Genomic DNA, 18,017 nt, shown 5'->3' on the forward strand with positions numbered 1-18,017 from the left:
GCAGAAGGAAGAAGGCCAGGACGCCTCCGCTCAGTTGACCCGGAAATGGCATGAAAAAAGGTGCAGCCACCCACGGCAAACAAATGTGTGTATGAGTAGCAGTCAAGTGTCCAACAAATTTGCACAGATTTTTGCATCTGGAAATCCTGGGTATTTCATGTGCATCGGGGTTTTTCGGGGGAAGCCTCACGATGAATACATGATTTATTTTGAGGACTGACAGCCCGAGGAGAAATGCCCAAATACAACATTTAACAGGGGAAAAAATATTCAATTAAATATTACGATGCTCTTTTTACAGAATTCAGTTCCTGCCTGAAAAGAGCAAAGGAGCTGAAAGCCAAACATTACACGAAAATTGTGTGTAAAATTAAAAAAAGAAAGGGAAGGAGCTCGTGATGTTGGAAATAAATTGAGCGAAATGGTGGCAGCTACTTAAGTGAAAATATTTTTGCGCTTGTAATAACTTGGCTGCTCTAACCACAGTCTGTTCCTGCTCCTGTTCCTTCTCGTCCTTCGGCCCAAAGGAGAGCCGAAAAGCGCAACACGAAAGGCGCTTAAGTGCTGTGGCTTTGGTCTAGGGATGGGCCAAAAGGAAAATCCTTAACTCATGAAAATCACATTATTATAAGAATTCAGTGGTCAATTTAGATTATAATTAAACATATTTATGTGTTTTTAGGAGTTACTTTAACCTTTAAAAGTTAAGATAAGCAAAACGATGAACATATTTTTTTGACATAGAGCTAAGCTTGAAAGTCCGTAGCTAATAGTTTAATTTATATATTATAAATACAAATTTAATTAGGACACCTCATTCATAAGTATGTATAATCATCGGTTGAGTAATAATCAACCATTTCCAGTTCCTTTCCATTTAGTAGTTTCTTTTTTTTCTCGCCGTGAGTGCACTTTATCCACACCGAAACCAAGTCCCATCTTCAGATTCGAGGCCTCTTAGGATCTCGGCTGCATTCATACGTTTTCGATTAAGCTCGGTCTTGGTCTACTTTACCGAAAAACGGAAAGCGGAAATTTACACAAAGAAAGGATGTAGCACACCACCGGCACTACATATATATACTATATATATGTAGTAAGACGGAATCGCAGCTGTAGCTGCAGCTCCGGCCGTAGCCCCAATATGGGCTAAAATTGTAGCACGAGTATGACTGACAGGCCATTAATTTTGGATTACCCGGCCGGGCCAGAGCCACAATGAGGCTCTCAGCTCCAGCTCCAGCTCCAGCTCCAGCTACAGTTCCAGCCAGGAGCCGTCGACAGGAGGAGGCTCTGCGGACAACAAAAATTGCACACGCTCTTACCACTGGCGGCCCTTAGGCGAAGCTGTTAAACATTTCATAATGCCTCGACACACATTTTGGCCGCCGTTCAGTTCGGTTCGGTTTGGTTTGCTTCGGCGGCGGTCGTTAACGTTAATGACAACTTAAGTGGTCATGTATAATTTCTGTAAATTATTGCCCACCTAGGCAACAAACTGGTAACAATAAAGTGGCCCAAGCAAAATGAGCCATTGCTAAGGGCTATGAGTTTGGTCACAAAGGAAACTTCAACTCTAGGTCAAGATTTTGTGGTTAAAAGAATAATATTTCAGTGTGAAAAAAATATATAAAAAGTATTGAATTATATTATCTCATTATATATTTAATATTTATACATACAAGTTCAGATTTTTAAATCCAACACAACCAACTTATGTTAATTAATAAGCCAAATATCTTGTGCTGTAAATCACTGACCTTCGCCGAGTTGGTGACAACATAATAACATCGACCATGCCACAACACAGGCGACGACGAATCTAATTACATAACAAGCCTTTTAGGGCTCCACAAGCCAAAAAACTTAAAGTTTTCATGTCGAGAGCAATAAAACTGTCGACTCGAGACACTTTTCTGCCATCAGCACTGCGCTCACCCTTCTACACAGAAAGCGACACCTAAAGGATGTCGAGACCCAAATTCAATTAATGTAATTCAGTTGAACATGAAAACTAATTTGGCCACCTTTGACTGGGCGGAAAAATAAATTTTGCAACTAATTAAGTAATTAATGCTTTAGATCCAGGAATCCACACAGCACATATATACAAATATTAAAATGCCAAACTTTGTGCAAGTTTTAGCCCTTTCCAAGTTCCCCAAGTCTAACAAGAAAGTAAATCATGTTCATCAACTTAAATATATAAGTGTGTATGCTGTGCACATACGCATAAGTCAGGCAGTGGCAGTGTAAATGTACAAATCTCGAGGCATAAATCACAATTTCTTAGCCATTAAGACGAGACCGCAAAGATTTGCGGCTCCGCTGGTTTCGCCCTGCCTGATGGAGGAGCGTCTGCCAAAGCCGCTCCACGAACTTCCAGCTGTGTCTGTGGCTTCTTATCCCAGGACTCGCTCGACATTTGGCCAAATATGAAGATGCCACTAAACGGTTCCTTACAACAGCCATTTGGTTACAGAAAGGAGAGTATTAAATCTACATCAAACTACAATATAGTACTCAAAGTGTTGCTTTAAATTTAAATTTAAATACATACATTTCTCCATAAAATAAACAATAAGGGAAATTATTATATTATTTTATTAAATTGTGTTTACAAAGTAAATCGAATATATAAAGAATATCGGTGTGCTGAATCCGAATGTCTTGTTGATTTTTGACTAATTAAACTGCATCGGGTTTTGATTTGAGATAATTCAGACTCGAAATAACTATTTATATTTATTTATTAATCCTGACCGGTAAAGTCCTTTCCCAATTTAATGCCAGTCTCTATGTTCTTTTTCAGCTCCGGCAGCATTTCCTCCAAGGCCTGCGTCTCGTTATCATCCATATCGGGTAGTCCGAGGTTCTCCTTAATGCCCTGCGGTCCAAGGACGAGCGGTGTGGAAAAGAACTCGGCCTCGGTGACATCTGATTCCACATAGGCGCACTCCACGATGGGTTCATCACTACCCTTGATGGCCTTGACTAGGGAATTGACGAACCGGCTGGCGGCGTAGGCCATTGAGAGTGTAGCCGATCCATCGCCCTTTTTGGCATTGACGACATCGGTGCCCGCTTCCTGAATATGTTTTATTAACTCGGTGCGTTCATCATCGGTGCCCGTGTAGGCAGGTTTGCATTGTGACAGGATTGGGAGAATGGTTTTACCAGTGTGGCCTCCGATCACTGGCAGATCCACTTTCGACGGGTTTACATTGAGGAAGTCCCCCACAAAGGTCTTGGCACGCACCACATCAAGGGTGGTGACGCCAAAGAGGCGGTTCGGATCGTAGTTGCACTTGGCCTTGAGGATTGTGGCCGCCAGGGGCACAATAATGTTGATTGGATTTGTGATGAAAGCCAGAAAGGCCCCGGGACACACTTCGCTGGCGGCTAGGGCAACTTCCGCTGCCACGGATGCATTCACGTTTATCAAATCGGTCCGGTTCATTCCTGGCTTGCGGGGCAGACCAGCAGGAATCACCACAATGTCCGCCATTAGCATTGCCTTCCTCAGGCTCTTTCCGTCTCCGCCCTCGAAGGGGCAGGCCGTCGCCGGGGTGTCGATGTGCGACAGATCCATCACCACTCCATCAGTACTTTGTAGGTCGTGCAGTGCCAGCGATTCGATGTGCGGATTGAGCTTCAGCAGGAGGGAAAGCGGCTGCCCAATGCCTCCGACTGCACCAACGACGGTGACCTTGAGGCCACGACTGTTATTTCTGCAGGTTTGAAATTTTCCTAAAAGCGGTTGAGCACATCTGAAAAGGCCAAACATTGTCGGACGTAAAATTTTGCTATTTCGCAAAATTCTTATGTTTTAGAATGCTTTGTGTCAAGAGCTCAGGATGATTTCAATGGGAAATGCAATGAGTATGAGATTGCTTAAAAAATACATTTGAAATTCAAATAGGACGGAGGTATTTTCTAAGAAGATTAAAGGTAGTTTTTAACTACTGTAAACTAATAGAAAAGATACATAAAATCAAGCCTGAATCGAGAACGCTTTCTTGATAATTAAATGTCTCAAAACTCGTCTCTACATAATATACAAGTAATCGATAAAATTAAACCACTAATACTTAAAACTTGTGCGTGACTCAGGTTGGCAGCCCGATTAAGTCTGTCCGTTTATTTAGTAGGCTTTTCTCTGTAATGTCAAACGCTTGAGCTATCTATCTATCATACATATAATTGATTTCATTTCGGACAAGATGTTACTCGGCAACCTTAAGCTCCTATCAAAAATCTCCCTAGCCGCTCCATGGCGCTTCTCCCGCCGTACCCTCAAGGTTACCATTGTGGGAGCTGGAGGAGGAATCGGCCAGCCTTTGTCGGTATGCTTGCGCGCTCTCCCGGGCCTTAAAGAGCTAGCTTTGCACGATCTCGCCGATATGAAGGGAATAGCCACGGATCTGTCGCACATCAACAAGCCGGGAATGGTGACCAGCTTTTCGGGTGAGAAGCAGCTGGAACAGGCGGTGAGTGGAGCCGACATTGTGGTTGTCGCCGCCGGAATGCCGCGCTTGCCGGGAATGCAACGAGAACAGCTGATGGCCGCCAATGGCCAAGTGGCCGTAAAGGTGGCCACTGCCGTTAGCGCCGCCTGCCCTGGAGCCCTGCTTGCCTTTATTACAAATCCCGTGAATATGATTGTGCCAGCCGCCGCGGAGGTTTTGAAAGCTAATGGGAATTTTGATCCACGTCGTCTCTTTGGGATTACCACCTTGGATGTGATCCGCTCGCAGAAGTTCATCGGCGATTACATGAACGTCTCACCGGAAGGAGTGGATATTCCAGTAATTGGCGGACATGCTGGGATCACCATTCTGCCGCTCATCTCGCAGTGCCACCCAGAGTTCAAGGGCGGTCCCGCTGAGATCCAGGAAATGACTCATCGCATTCAGGAGGCAGGCACAGAGGTGGTCAAAGCCAAGGCGGGCAAGGGATCAGCAACCCTGTCGATGGCCGTCGCAGGATCCCACTTCGTGTACGCGTTGCGGCGTGGAATGCAGGGAGACGAGGGCGTTATTGAATGCTCCTTTGTGGCCTCGGAACTGACGGATGCCCCTTTCTTTGCCAGCCCTCTTGAACTGGGAAAGGATGGGATCAAGCGCTTCCTGCCACTTCCCGAGATGAGCAACGCTGAACAGGAGGCACTGGCCCAGTTAATACCAATCCTGCAAGGTAATGCCAAGGAAGGGATTGAATTTGCCCGAAAGTGCTTAGAGGAGAACGCGAAGGTTCTTCCCTCAGCTTTGCCGTGATTAGTTTCATTGTTTTTAAATCAAAAACCTGTTTAAAAACACATACTGCACACAAATATTTGGTAGTTTTATAACCATAAAATACTAAGGCCTAAAAGCTAACCTCTCCAAAAAATGCAGGCACTCTAGACAGCGCAAAGGATCTTTACCAAAAATGTACACAAGCTTGACAGCTTATAATGTCACCATGGAGACAGTCTAGACAAAGAAGCCAAATAAATACTATTTAGGACTGGCATTGGGTTGTGTCAATGAGTAAAAAAGGGCCAACGACAATATACATTTTTAAGGGTATATTTTGTAATAGGTTGCAGAGATCTTTAAATTCATTTGGTTTTGCTTCTGTTAAAATGGCCGCAAATAAATTCCAGCCAAAATATTTCTATGGACGGGCGTATATCGTCTGGCAGTAAATTACATTTGCAGTGAGACGCTTTCTCTCTGCTCGACCTGCTAACAAATTGCTTGGCCATCTTTAGGGGCCCCCAGAAACCTCACTTCCTTCCGGTATGTGGGGGTGTTCTCCCCCAGCACCCCAAGTAGGCAACAATTTTCTTCATTTTATTTCACACTCACACACACACTCTCTCGCTTTCCCCCCGAAAAACTCACTCTCCGTAAAAACGAAAAACATCGGGTGTGTGTCCGTTTTATCTTGTTGTCCCTCTACCAACCACTCCCACTCCTGTGTGAAAAAAAAGAAAATTCAGGAGGTGGGCTGCGCCAAAAACTTTCTTGCGACCCAGTTTCACTTTCACCAGGAGTTCAGTTCACCTGGCCAAGTTTCGGGTCTGAGCGTGTGTGCGAGTAATTCAACTATTGCGGCTGCATTTGTTGCTGCCAAGCAGCCTGACAACAAGATAAATTAAGCCAAGGCATTACAGACAACATGTTGGCCAGGGTGCCACCTTCAAACAGGAACCAGAGATGTGTTTCCAAAGGCAGAAAAACAAAAAACTTACACGGGTCCACGAACCACGAAAGGTGTCTTCGTTAAGTGGCTTTCCAAGTCATTGCTTCATACGCTTTGTATGGCATTTACTATTCGGTAAGTAATCTTTTATTAGTTAAACTATATCAATCTTTAAGACAGGGAAATCTTTTAATTTTCAACAATTTTATACTCAATGTTATAAATAATAATAATTTATTAGAGCCTTGACAAACAAACAGTAGTCTTTATTATAGTATTTTTTAAATGAGGACTTATTTGTTATTATCTAAAATAATTCCAAGACACAACTTGCAGCTTCCTTTGCCATATATGTAGCGTGTCCTGTTAGTCGAATCCTTGTTTCTCCTATTTTTCACCCATAAATATTCGTTTACCGGCCTCCCACAATTTGTTGGCATTCTCTGTGGTCATATATTTCATATGCAACACTTTTCGTTTATAGGTTAACTAATTGCAGGGGAAAAATCTAAGCAACATCAGCAAACAATTTCCGGCCCCAACTATTACTTTGCCCAAGTTTTGGGAGCTCTTTTATTTCTGGTTCGGTTTCTCTGGCACTTTCTGCTCTCTGTTTATTTGGACACAAACTTTTTGTGGGTCATGCCGAGTGTTTACCTGTCCATCGCAGAACTTTATTTATTAGCCAAAGTCATTTGGACGAGTCCTGTTCCGCTGTTGATCTTTCCGGGCTTATTAAAAAAGTTGACTAAAAGTATAGCAAAATCATAATACTAGAGAGTATTTATATTTTATTGGCCATTTATTTTAATGGAATGATTTCGCTTTCATCGCATTTTAAGACCTCTCCTTTTCTCTTTCTAATTAAAGATATGTAACTTATGTTTTATTCCAAACGATTTATTTTTAGGTCGCATCTCTTTTGCAATTCTAACCAGACTCGTTGGCCGCTTATCAAAACAAATAAATTCTCCGGGCTAAGTGTGTTCATTTATCTTAATTTAGCAGTTTAGAATGCCAAGCGGGGGTGTGGAACAATAATTTTTCACACTATTTTCATAGATCCTTGTCAAAATAGGATAGCAGCGCCTCAGGAAGCCGGAAGTCCGAGCAGCTGTGCTCTGGGCCGGCGGACCAGAGAGCGTTTAATTTCCATGGAGCTGCACATAAATTTCCCAGTTGGCTGTAATTTCTGGCCCCCGGGGAATGGGATCGGGATCGAAAATGTAGGAGTCCGACCCGAACCGGAGGCAAACCTTTTTTTGAGGGAGTAAACAAGTTGCAGCACGGAATTCGCTTTCGATGCGAATTTATGGCCATTGCCCTCACCTTTGGCCAGTTGTAATTTTGTTCATTTTTTTCTTTGGGTAATTTATTTCGAGAGCGGCCAAAACAAACACGTTAATTTCGCAAATTAGTAGCATGTGTTGTTCCTCTTACCGGGGCTTAATTAGTTTAAAAGGCCCGCCCATCCGATCGATAAGTCCAACAGTTGCGAGTTGTCTGAGTTGGTGGGCCATAACTTTGCCTTTGCACTTGTCAGCAGCGTCCAGGACGAAGGAGATGAATGTGGAGCGGCTCTGGCTTTGGCTATGGCCTGGCTCTGGCTACGGCTACGGCTACGGCTCTTGGCCAAAATGTAGTGGCCCTTGGCTCGTGGATCTCCATAAATTGCTGGCCTGGCCAAAGAGGCGCTGGCTGCCAAAACTATTACTCACACTCCTCCACCGCTGCCACCGGCGACGACGGACGGATAATTCAAATTGTCCATTACGCGCAGCTGCCGCTCGATTTGAGTCCTTTGGCAATTGGCCGGGTCGAGTCCTGCCAAGTTTTCCGCCTTTGTTTGTCTTCATAAATTCCATTTTACTCTACTCTACTCTCTCTCTCTCTCTCGCGCCAAACCCGAAAAAGGGAAAGGAATTTTCAAACGAATTTAAGTCAGTCCCTTGGACTCGTAGTCGGTGGCTAATTGTGAATCAACAGAAGCCCGATTAAAAAAGAAGTGCCAACTCTGCCAATCAATAAAAACAATTGAAAAGCAATCAGAGTTTAATTACCGCAACAAAACGCTGATGAGACGTCGACAGTAAACAGAAAATCCCGCACAAGGAGCGAAATCACCAAACCATAAATCAATAGCAAACAAAAACGCTCCAGCATATATCCTAGGGGCGAAAACCTAGCGGAGCAAGGAATAAGGACCTGGCTCTGGGAGCACAAAGCATGGAGCATATGAGGCGCAACCAAGTAGACCGCAAAATAAAAGCAACAATAAAAGCTGGCAATAGGATGGACTCGTAAACGAGCCGGGGGGTAAGGCCCATATACAAAGAAGTAAACAAGCGCCAAGTACAATACACAAACACAGACACACACGCTGGAATATGCAGGCACAGCATGTAGGTACATAAAAATGTCTCCTTGTGCGGACTTCCGCCGGAAATGGAGTGCAGAACGAGCGGCACTTGTCTGTCTACCGATATCAGCAGCGATAGACGAGCGCATAAAAGCCCGATAACCAGCTCAAAGGAATCACATTACGACCTCGACAAAAATTTTAACGAAATGAATAAACAAATGCTTGTGGGAGAACGAACACCTACTGAATATATGATTTTATACATTTATTTTTGGAATTAAACATACATTTAAATGTTTTGTTGTTGCTGTAATGTTATTAATTATTATTTTTCTAGAACTTACTCCTTTTCTGACCATTTTTAGATTTTATTCAGGTGGCCGAAAGGTCATATCTATAGGCACATGCATGTTCCCAGGACTTTTAAATTATAATTGCTCAATTAGACCCGGAAGTAAATACCCATATAAAGGTCAGACTCTCTCAAAAGCCAAGTCAGTCTCAATTTAAATCAGAATGCAGTTTAACGATTATATGAAGTACTTAGATTTGGCATGTCAGATGGCTGGCCTACCACGCTATCAATGGGCTAAACGGTCTTTAGGCAAGGATTCGTACAAATTGGGCAGAAAGGTCCTCCTCATATTGGGTAGCATTGGTTCGTTCTATCAAATTATTGGTGTTTTTTTATATTGGTACTTTTACGAGCGCATGGAAAAGGACACGGCTACATTTGTGGCCGGAATCGGAGATATGTGCGGATCTCTGATGCTAACTATTGTGGGATTCTCCAATATATATGCCCTGGTGAAGAACCATACTCAGATCGAGGCGTTGCTTGAGGAGCTCCACGCGATATTTCCCGATCCCGAAGAAAGGCACTATCGCTGTCAGCATTACTACAAAACAGCAATTTTTATAATGCAAATCGAGTTCAGATTCTATATGATATTCTTCACGTATTACAATAGTGCGCCTCTCTTGATGCTTCTCTGGGAACATCAGAAAGAGGGCCAGGAGCTGAGCTTCAGGACGCAGACCAACACCTGGTTTCCCTGGAGAGTCCACGGTTCGGCCCTGGGATTTGGATTGGGTTACCTAACCATAGTCTTTGCTTCGTGCGTGGGCGTGGGCTTCAGCATAGCCACTCAGAACTTGGTATGCCTATTCGCCTTCCAGTTGAAGATGCACTACGATGCCTTGGCCAGTCAGTTACTGAACCTTGATTCTCGACATCCGGAATCCAGCAAGAAGCTGAGGATACTGATTGCCTACCATATTCGCATTCTTCAGATCGCAGACCAATTCAATGCCCTTCTGAATTTCAATTTTTTAAGCAGTCTCTTTGGCTCCACGATTGCCATTTGCATGACGAGTGTCGCCGTTCTCCTGCTGGATTTGGCATCAGCCTTTAAGGCAATCAGTGGCCTTGTGGCCTTTGTCCTTTATCAGTTTATCATATGCTACTTGGGCACTGAAGTTACCTTGGCGGTAAGTGATATATTAATACTAATTGGTATATACAATCGATAACATTTTTATGGGTTTTAAAATAAATGTATAATATTCCTGGGGTCTAGTTAATATTATATTTATACATTAAATCGATACTTATACTCCCGTAACAAAGGATAAGCGAAACCTTCATGATTTTGAAAATATAGTATATAATAATGCCAAAGCAGTTGCTTGTTCTCAGGACTTCTGGTGAAAACTGTTTATAAATGACCCAATTAGGTTTTGAAAATAAAAGTATAAAGGACTGTTAGGAGGCAAGGAAAGGCACAGTGTACAACAGGATGCAATTCAACGATTATATAAAGTATCTTGACAAGGCCAAGGACATGGCTTTTGCACCTCAATATCAATGGTCTGGACGGCCACTAGTTAGATCTACCCACAAGTTGATCACTGAGATTTTTCTCCACCTCGGTACCTTTTTTCTGGGCTACCAAAATATTGGAATGATTTTGTATTGGTACGGGCAAAATTTGAAGAATACAAAATCGTTCGTGGCAGAATTATCAGAGATGTGTGGATACCTAATGCTGGCCGTTGCGGGATTTGTAAATATCTTAACACTCAGGCAAAATCGTCCTCAGATTGAGGGAACGCTTAAGAAGCTTCAAGACCTATATCCCAGATCCGCCAGACAAAAGCACTATCGCTGCCAGCACTACTTTAGGTTGCCATTACTTCTAATGAAGCTCCAGTATATGTTTTTTGTGATGTTCTTCGTGTATCACAGTGGATTTTCCATCTTCCGGCTTCTATGGAAATATCTATCGGAGACACAAAGCGTGAGTTTCAGGGCGCAGACCAAATCGTGGTACCCGTGGAAGGTTCATGGTTCAGCAGTCGGATACGGTGCAGCTTTTTGTAGCCAAGCCTTAGTCTGTCTTATAGGCATTGGTATGAGTTTAGCCGCCGTGAATATAGTCACCATTTTTACCTACCAGCTGAAACTGCACTATGATGCCATTGCGAGCCAGTTACTAAGTCTCGATTCCCGTCACCCCAAGGCCCACAAGAAGTTAAAATCTTTAGTTGTCTATCATTGCCAAATTTTCCAACTCGGAGATCAATTCAATCGCACTTTCAACTTAATATTTATAGTATCATCTTTGCATGATGAGTGTTGCCGTGCTTCTGCTGGATTTGATATCCGCCTTTAATGCAATTATTGGTGTAGTGGCCTTTGTGCTTTACCATTTTGTCTTCTGTTATATGGGTACAGAGGTAAACTTTGCGGTAAGTGAGATATTCGATTATATGTTATATAGCTATTAAGATCAGTATTTTGTAATTAACTTTATCTACTTCTTCTTTGGCTCACCACTAACAAGTCTTTAGGGGAGGGCGAGACAGAAAATTGCTACAAAAAAATATATATTCTAAAGATATTACACATGTTTAGCAAGGCATCCTTCTCATTATTATATTTCTTTGCATCAAATTACTATTCTCTTTTTTTCCACAATTATCCGGAGTAACAGTTGCCTGTTCTCAGGACATGTGACGCAAGTGATTAAAAATTAATCATTTAGGGTTGACAATCTGACGAATAAAGGCCCGCAGATTTTGGGGCAGCTCAAAGTCAATCTAAGCTTGCAACAGGATGCACCTGCAGGACTATATGAAGTATCCGGATATGGCGTGTCGTATGGGTTTCGTGCCGCGATTTCGATGGAATGGTCGTCCAGTTGAGATTATTTCATACGTGAAGGTCAAAAAGGTGCTTTATGTCCTCGGAACTTTATTTCTGGTGTACCAAGATGTCGGAGAACTCGTGCACTGGCATTTGGTGGGTCGCAAAGCCGAGGGCACGGCTAGTTTCGTGGCGGAGTTATCGGAGGCTACCGGAGCCTTTATGCTCACCTCGATAGGAATCTGTAATATCTGGGCCCTCACCCACTACCGTGCTGAGATCAATGAAGTGCTCACGGAGCTGGAAGAGCTATATCCAAGGCCCAGGGAAATGCACTATCGCCGGCAGCACTACTTCGAATTGGCCAACCGCTTGATGAAATACGAGTTTATATTTTATGTGGCCTTCTGTGCGTACTACAATGGTGCTCCTCTGCTGGTACTGCTGTACGAGCATCTCATGGATGGAAAGGAAATGCGATATAAGCTACAGATTAATACGTGGTATCCCTGGAGAACCCATGGCTCGGCATTGGGATATGGCATAGGATTCCTCTGCACTGTTCTCTCCTCCATTGAGGGCGTGGCCTTCTCCGTGGCCACACACCACATACTCTGCATAGTTACCTATAACCTGAAGCTGCACTACGATTCTCTGTCCGAGCAATTACTTGCTCTGGACTCCCGTCATCCGGACGCCAATCGGACTTTGAGAAAGCTGATTGCATACCATTGTCAAATCCTGAATTTGGGCGATAAAGTCAATCACATTCTGGACTTTTCCTTTTTGGCTGCCTTGATATGTGCCACGGTTGCCATCTGCATGACGAGTGTGGCGGTGCTGCTCCTTGATCCGGCCTCCGCCTTTAAGTACATTAATGGCCTGGCAGCCTTTGTGGTATACAACTTTGTCATTTGCTACTTGGGAACTGAGGTCACCATAGCGGTAAGTTTGGAGAGAATTTAATACGAATTGGGTAATAAATTCCATTACTTCTTTAACTTAATAAGTCTTAGGGCAATGTATTTTATAAATTAGCTTGACAACTGATCTTTGAAATATTTATTAATGACCCTAAACAAAATTCCGTATATTGTTTGCTATGATAGACTTACCTTAAGTCATTTTTGCAACAATAATATACATATTTAACGGTGGGATAAATTACATTCAAGTAATTGCACAACTGGTTAGCAAATGATTTAGTCTTATAAATTTTAAATTTTCTTCAATGACCAATTTGCGTAGTCGAAACAGTTGTCTGTTCACACAGTGGATAATCCCACCAATTAGCCAATTTACCAGAAAAATTAGCTTTTCATGGCAGTTATAATCCCGAACCAGATGCGATTGGAGGAGTTTATGATGTACCCGGATTGGGTCTGTCGAATGGCTCTACTGCCGAGATACGAGTGGAAAGGTAGACAATCACCGGCAGAACATTATTCCTTGGCCAAACGCATGCTCCTCATGTTAGGAATCTTTCATTTGGTGTATCACAATATCGGATGCATAATGTATGCCTATCATGTCGATGGCACATCCAAGGATCCCATTCGTTATGTGGCGGAATTGGCCACTGTGGGAAGCATGCTCGGATTTACCATTGTGGGGACACTCAACCTATGGAAGCTGCTGTACTTTAAGCCACAGATTGAGGAAATGCTGGGAGATTTCGAGGAGTTCTTTAAACACGTCAATGTGAATGTGTATCGACCTAAAATGTACTTTGAGGCGTATACGCGATTTTTAAAAGGATTAGTGATTGTCTTCTGCTCGTCAATTGTCTACTATGATTCATTACCTCTAACCCTGATGCTTTGGCAACACTTTATGACGGAGTCTCAGGAGCTGAGCTATGTGATCCAGAGCAGTACTTGGTATCCCTGGCAGATCCAAGGCTCAGTCCTCGGCTTCAGTGTGGCGTTCATCCTACAGACATTCTCGTGTCAGCTGCTAATGGCCTCTCTTATGCTGAGCCAGTACCTCGTTAGCTTCTGCGGCACCCAGCTGCAAATCCACTTTGACGGCTTGGCCAGGCAACTGGAGGCCATTGATGCTCGTCACCCCACGGCCAAGGATCAGTTGAGATATCTTGTCACTTATCAAAGCCATTTGTTCAAATTGGCAGACAAGGTGAATCACATCTTCAACTTTACGTTCTGCGTTAGTTTATTAACGGCGACTATTGGAATGTGTTTCCTGGCCTTCTCCATGACCATGTTCGAGGTGGGCGAGGCGCTCAAGCATTTGCTGGGACTAACAATTTTCATAATATATAATTTTACCATGAGTCGCGATGGCACTCATCTGACTTATGCGGTAAGTTTAAGAGAATGAATTTAATTATTCAAGAATTTAAATCATTTGCTAAACTTAAAGAAACCTTTTTATTTTGTTTATTTTTATTGTCAGTGTTCTCCTTAAACATAAGAAATTTCTCAAATAATACATAGTTTAAGTTAAACAAACGCTAGTTCAGTAATTGGTCATCTTATTATCAAATTATCCCCAATGAATTTAAAATGTAAGACTTCCCATAGCAACTTATTATCTAGTTGAAGCAGGTGCACGTTCTCACAGTAGATAATCAAATCAATTACAATAATTTGTCAAAAATACACTTTGTCAAGTTAGTATTAATCTTAGACCAAATGCGGTTGGAAGACTTTATGATGTACCCGGATTGGGTCGGACGAATGGCACTATTGCCGAGATTCAATTGGAAAGGCAGGAGCTCATCTGGAGAAGAGCGGTCTCTGACCAAGGACATTCTCCTCATACTGGGAGCACTGCAATTGTTGTATCACAATTTCGGAATTATAATGTACGGCTATCTTATTGATGGATCTCCAACGGAATCACTTTATAATCTGGCGGAATGGGCCGCTGTGGTCAGCATGATAGGATTTACCGTTGTGGGGAGCCTCAACCTTTGGATGCTGGTTTACCAAAAGCCACAGATAGAGGAAATTTTAAAGGATTTCGAGGAGTTATTTAAATACGCTAAACAGAAAGAGTACCGCACCCAGCAGTACTACGAGGCGTATACGCGATATTTACGAAACCTAATTATTTTCTATAACACAGCCATTGTGTACTACAACTCGCTGCCATTTCTTCTGCTGCTATGGGAACACTTGATGGAGTCAAGAGAGTTAAGCTACAAGGTCCAGAGCGTTTGCTGGTATCCCTGGAGCACAAAAGGATCAGTGTTCGGTTTTAGTGCTGCATACGTCCAGCAGACTGTTTCATGCCAGATTTTTATGGTCACCATTGTGCTGGTCCAGTTTTTGGTTTGCTTCTTTGGCACCCAGTTGGAAATACACTTCGACGGATTGGCCAGCCAACTGGAGGCAATCGATGCTCGAAGCTCAGGAGCCAAGGACCAGCTGAGATTCCTCGTCATATATCAGATCCATTTGTTCAAACTGGCGGACAGTGTCAATAGCATGTTTGATTTTACATTCCTCGTTGGCTTGTCAACAAGTGCCCTGTCTTTGGGGTTCTTGGCCGTTTGCATGACCATGTTTGATTTCGGCTCAGGGATTATGCATTTCATTGGCTTGCTCATTATGCTTATATATAGTTTTTCAATGTGCCGTAATGGTACACATCTGACTATGGCGGTAAGTCTGGAGAATAATCTTAAGAAGTATATGTTGATAAGTAGATTTTTTGAATTATTTTTTTTAATTTTAAGCCATATTGCTTCTGTAATATAGCCTTGCTCCAATAGAGAAATTTTCTGTCGCTTGGCTAGTGTCCGATATCTATAATTTAAGTGATTAATCATTATTAACACCTGTGCGTTCTCAGGGCAATTTTTTACTGGTTGGCAGGTGCTTAATCTCAGCAGTATTAAGTACCATTTAGACCAATGCAGTTCCAAGACTTTATGCGCTACACTGACATCGCATGTCACTACGCCCTGATGTCGCGATTTGAATGGAAAGGCAGGAACTCTCCGAGACAACAACAAAATTTGATCCAAAAAGTTATATTTAAAATGGCATGCATTAATCTACTTTATTTTAACATTTCTCTATGTGTTTATTGCTATTACCTTGATCGAAAATCTATGGATCTTTTAAAATATGTGGCGGATATATCGGATGCGGGCAGCATGCTAGGATTCACCGTCTTGGGAACTTGTAATATGTTTGTGCTGCTAATATATAGACCACAGATTGAAGAAGTGCTGGCAGAACTGCAGGACCTCTTTGACAAACGCGGAAAATATAACTCTGAAGCCAGTTACTATTTGGAAAAAACCAAACTTATGACGAAGAAGTTCACCATGTTCTATATTATTTCCAACTTCTACTACAATGCATTTCCCCTATTGGTAATGGCCTATGAATTTTTTTCGGAATCTCAGGAACTGAGCTACAGGATTCAGACCGTCTCCTGGTATCCCTGGAAAACTTTAGGCTCAATGCCTGGCTTCTGCGCCTCGTATATAAGCCAAATATTCTCATCTGCTCAAAATATAGGCTTTATGATGGCCAATCAATTTTTGATCAATGTCTTCACCGCACAATTGGAACTTCACTTTGATGACTTAGCCAATCAGGTGGAAAACCTTGATGCCAGTGACTTCAGAGCCAAGAAAAAACTGAAATCATTAATTTTCTATCATCAAAGATTGCTGCTATTAGCTGATAATATAAATCGTATCTTTAACTTTACTTTTTTGATCAGTTTGATCACTTCTACTATGGCCATATTTTCCATGGCCTTTAATTTGACCACGTTAAGTTTTGTAACAGCCATTAAGTATTCATTGGGAGTTGGTTTATTTATGATCTACACATTTTCCATATGTCACAATGGCACTCAGTTAACTCTGGCGGTAAGTGCAGAGGGAAGGGTGTTTAATTTAATTTAAAAACAGGTTTTCTTATATTTTGAACTAATTTCTATTGATTTTTTTTTATTTTTCTAGAGTGGAAAAGTAATGCCAGCCGCGTTTTATAACAATTGGTATGAGGGCGATCTTGCTTATAGAAAAATGCTGCTCATTTTGATGATGCGCTCCACAAAACCTTATATGTGGAGAACCTACAAGCTGGCACCGGTATCTATTACCACCTATATGGCTGTGAGTATTTGCTGAAGTATTTAGCGATAATAATTTCTTAATATCTTTTTTATAATAACTTTCCACAGACTTTGAAGTTTTCTTACCAAATGTTTACGTGCGTGCGTTCTATGAAATAAAAAGAAAAATTAAATGGAAAGGAAAGCAACAAATCAAAAATATTTGTAGAATGAAAAGTTACTGCTACTTAAAATCATTTTAATATGTGTAGAATCTTATAATAATCATCGAAATCTGAGCAAACTCTTACGAAACATTAATTGTTGCACTTATGGTAATGTGAAACATAGTATCCCACTTAATTTTCGTCAACGATATACAATTACTCTTCACTTAAACCTAGAGATAAAGCCACTTCTGTTATGTCTTATGTAGTGAAAAACATTTTAATTAAAAAATGTTAAATACAAAACAATTACTCCATGGCAAACATTTATTTTGTTTCTGCTTATGAAAAATAACAAAAATGTTTTAGAAACCCTAAAGAGTTGACCCAGAAAATTATTCGCACTTGCTGCATAACAATGCCAAACAAAGGAAGCCCCTCAAAATGAAAAAAAGGCAATTTAAGACGGCATGAAAGACAAAAACGCTGGGGTTTGCCTTATGTAAGGGAGGATTTGAAAGGAAGCCAGGCGAGTGCCCGCTTCACTGCTTTTTGCGGTTGAGACTGAGCAAACTTATTAAAGCCGGACAAAGGTTGGTTGTCAAGACGGCGGCGGCAGAATGCGGGGAGTTTTCATTTTAGAAATGCAGGGGCGTAAAATTAAGTTCTTTGGCGAAATTGCCAGAATTATGTACAAGTCACCTGACACGGTGCCTGTCCATCGTCTGTCATATGCTGGGACTGAGTGCCGAGTGGCTGAGTGGCTGCGATGGGTGTGATTATCACATCGTTATCCAGGATCAGTGGCGACAACGTTGCCATCGCGTCCTGCCCACCACTACCTTACCTAGCACTCCACTTCACTCCGCTCTCCTCCGACTGTCCCCGGACAGGACCCTTGTTCTTGTTTTATATAATAACATTTTAATTCCCTTAATACACGCTACGCTGCCCGCAAAGCCAAACAAAGTGAATGCTGGCCCAGTCGTTGTTGCTGCTGCCTGTTTTTTTGGCCTTCAAGTTGGCAAGAAATCTTGCTGTTATTTTCTTTTTTTTTTGGCTAGTGTGTTTGTGCGTGCAAATCATTAATCATGAGCAGCGCATATTT

General features: G+C 42.2%; 4 protein-coding genes and 1 pseudogene across 4 annotated transcripts; 4 read left to right on the forward strand and 1 right to left on the reverse strand.

Moving 5' to 3' along the window:
* Positions 1-2,588: 2,588 nt before the first annotated feature.
* LOC110177515 (uncharacterized) lies at positions 2,589-3,787 on the reverse strand. The gene has a single exon (XM_020944272.2). The coding sequence runs from the start codon at positions 3,785-3,787 to the stop codon at positions 2,753-2,755; it is 1,035 nt and encodes a 344-aa protein (XP_020799931.2). The 3' UTR covers positions 2,589-2,752.
* A 436-nt stretch (positions 3,788-4,223) lies between these two features.
* LOC110177516 (uncharacterized) lies at positions 4,224-5,514 on the forward strand. Its single transcript, XM_020944273.2, has one exon. It carries the CDS (start codon positions 4,224-4,226, stop codon positions 5,274-5,276), a length of 1,053 nt encoding a protein of 350 aa, XP_020799932.1. The 3' UTR covers positions 5,277-5,514.
* Positions 5,515-9,067: 3,553 nt separating this feature from the next.
* Positions 9,068-10,934, forward strand: LOC110177491 (putative odorant receptor 69a pseudogene; annotated as a pseudogene).
* Positions 10,935-11,669: 735 nt separating this feature from the next.
* LOC110177493 (putative odorant receptor 69a) lies at positions 11,670-17,233 on the forward strand. Its single transcript, XM_086834316.1, has 3 exons — positions 11,670-12,644; positions 16,648-16,803; positions 16,872-17,233. The coding sequence occupies exons 1-3, from the start codon at positions 11,670-11,672 to the stop codon at positions 16,920-16,922; spliced, it is 1,182 nt and encodes a 393-aa protein (XP_086690442.1). The 3' UTR covers positions 16,923-17,233.
* On the forward strand, positions 13,044-16,445 carry LOC110177495 (uncharacterized). The gene is made up of 4 exons (XM_086834303.1): positions 13,044-14,021; positions 14,258-15,153; positions 15,882-16,275; positions 16,404-16,445. Exons 1-4 carry the CDS (start codon positions 13,044-13,046, stop codon positions 16,443-16,445), a joined length of 2,310 nt encoding a protein of 769 aa, XP_086690429.1.
* Positions 17,234-18,017: the final 784 nt, after the last annotated feature.

This window comes from Drosophila serrata, unplaced genomic scaffold (assembly GCF_035046125.1).
Source record: "Drosophila serrata isolate PLE 108 unplaced genomic scaffold, ASM3504612v1 contig_272, whole genome shotgun sequence".
In the NCBI taxonomy this organism is placed as follows: domain Eukaryota; kingdom Metazoa; phylum Arthropoda; class Insecta; order Diptera; family Drosophilidae; genus Drosophila; species Drosophila serrata.

Coding starts and splice junctions, on each gene's coding strand:
- LOC110177493 (XM_086834316.1), top strand. CDS start 11,670: ATGCACCTGCAGGACTATATGAAGTATCCGGATATGGCGTGTCGTATG. Junction 12,645..16,647: donor GAACTGAGGTCACCATAGCG/GTAAGTTTGGAG, acceptor TTATTTTTCTAG/AGTGGAAAAGTAATGCCAGC. Junction 16,804..16,871: donor CTATTACCACCTATATGGCT/GTGAGTATTTGC, acceptor AACTTTCCACAG/ACTTTGAAGTTTTCTTACCA.
- LOC110177515 (XM_020944272.2), bottom strand. CDS start 3,787: ATGTTTGGCCTTTTCAGATGTGCTCAACCGCTTTTAGGAAAATTTCAA.
- LOC110177516 (XM_020944273.2), top strand. CDS start 4,224: ATGTTACTCGGCAACCTTAAGCTCCTATCAAAAATCTCCCTAGCCGCT.
- LOC110177495 (XM_086834303.1), top strand. CDS start 13,044: ATGCGATTGGAGGAGTTTATGATGTACCCGGATTGGGTCTGTCGAATG. Junction 14,022..14,257: donor GCACTCATCTGACTTATGCG/GTAAGTTTAAGA, acceptor CTTATTATCTAG/TTGAAGCAGGTGCACGTTCT. Junction 16,276..16,403: donor TTGATGACTTAGCCAATCAG/GTGGAAAACCTT, acceptor TTTTTTGATCAG/TTTGATCACTTCTACTATGG.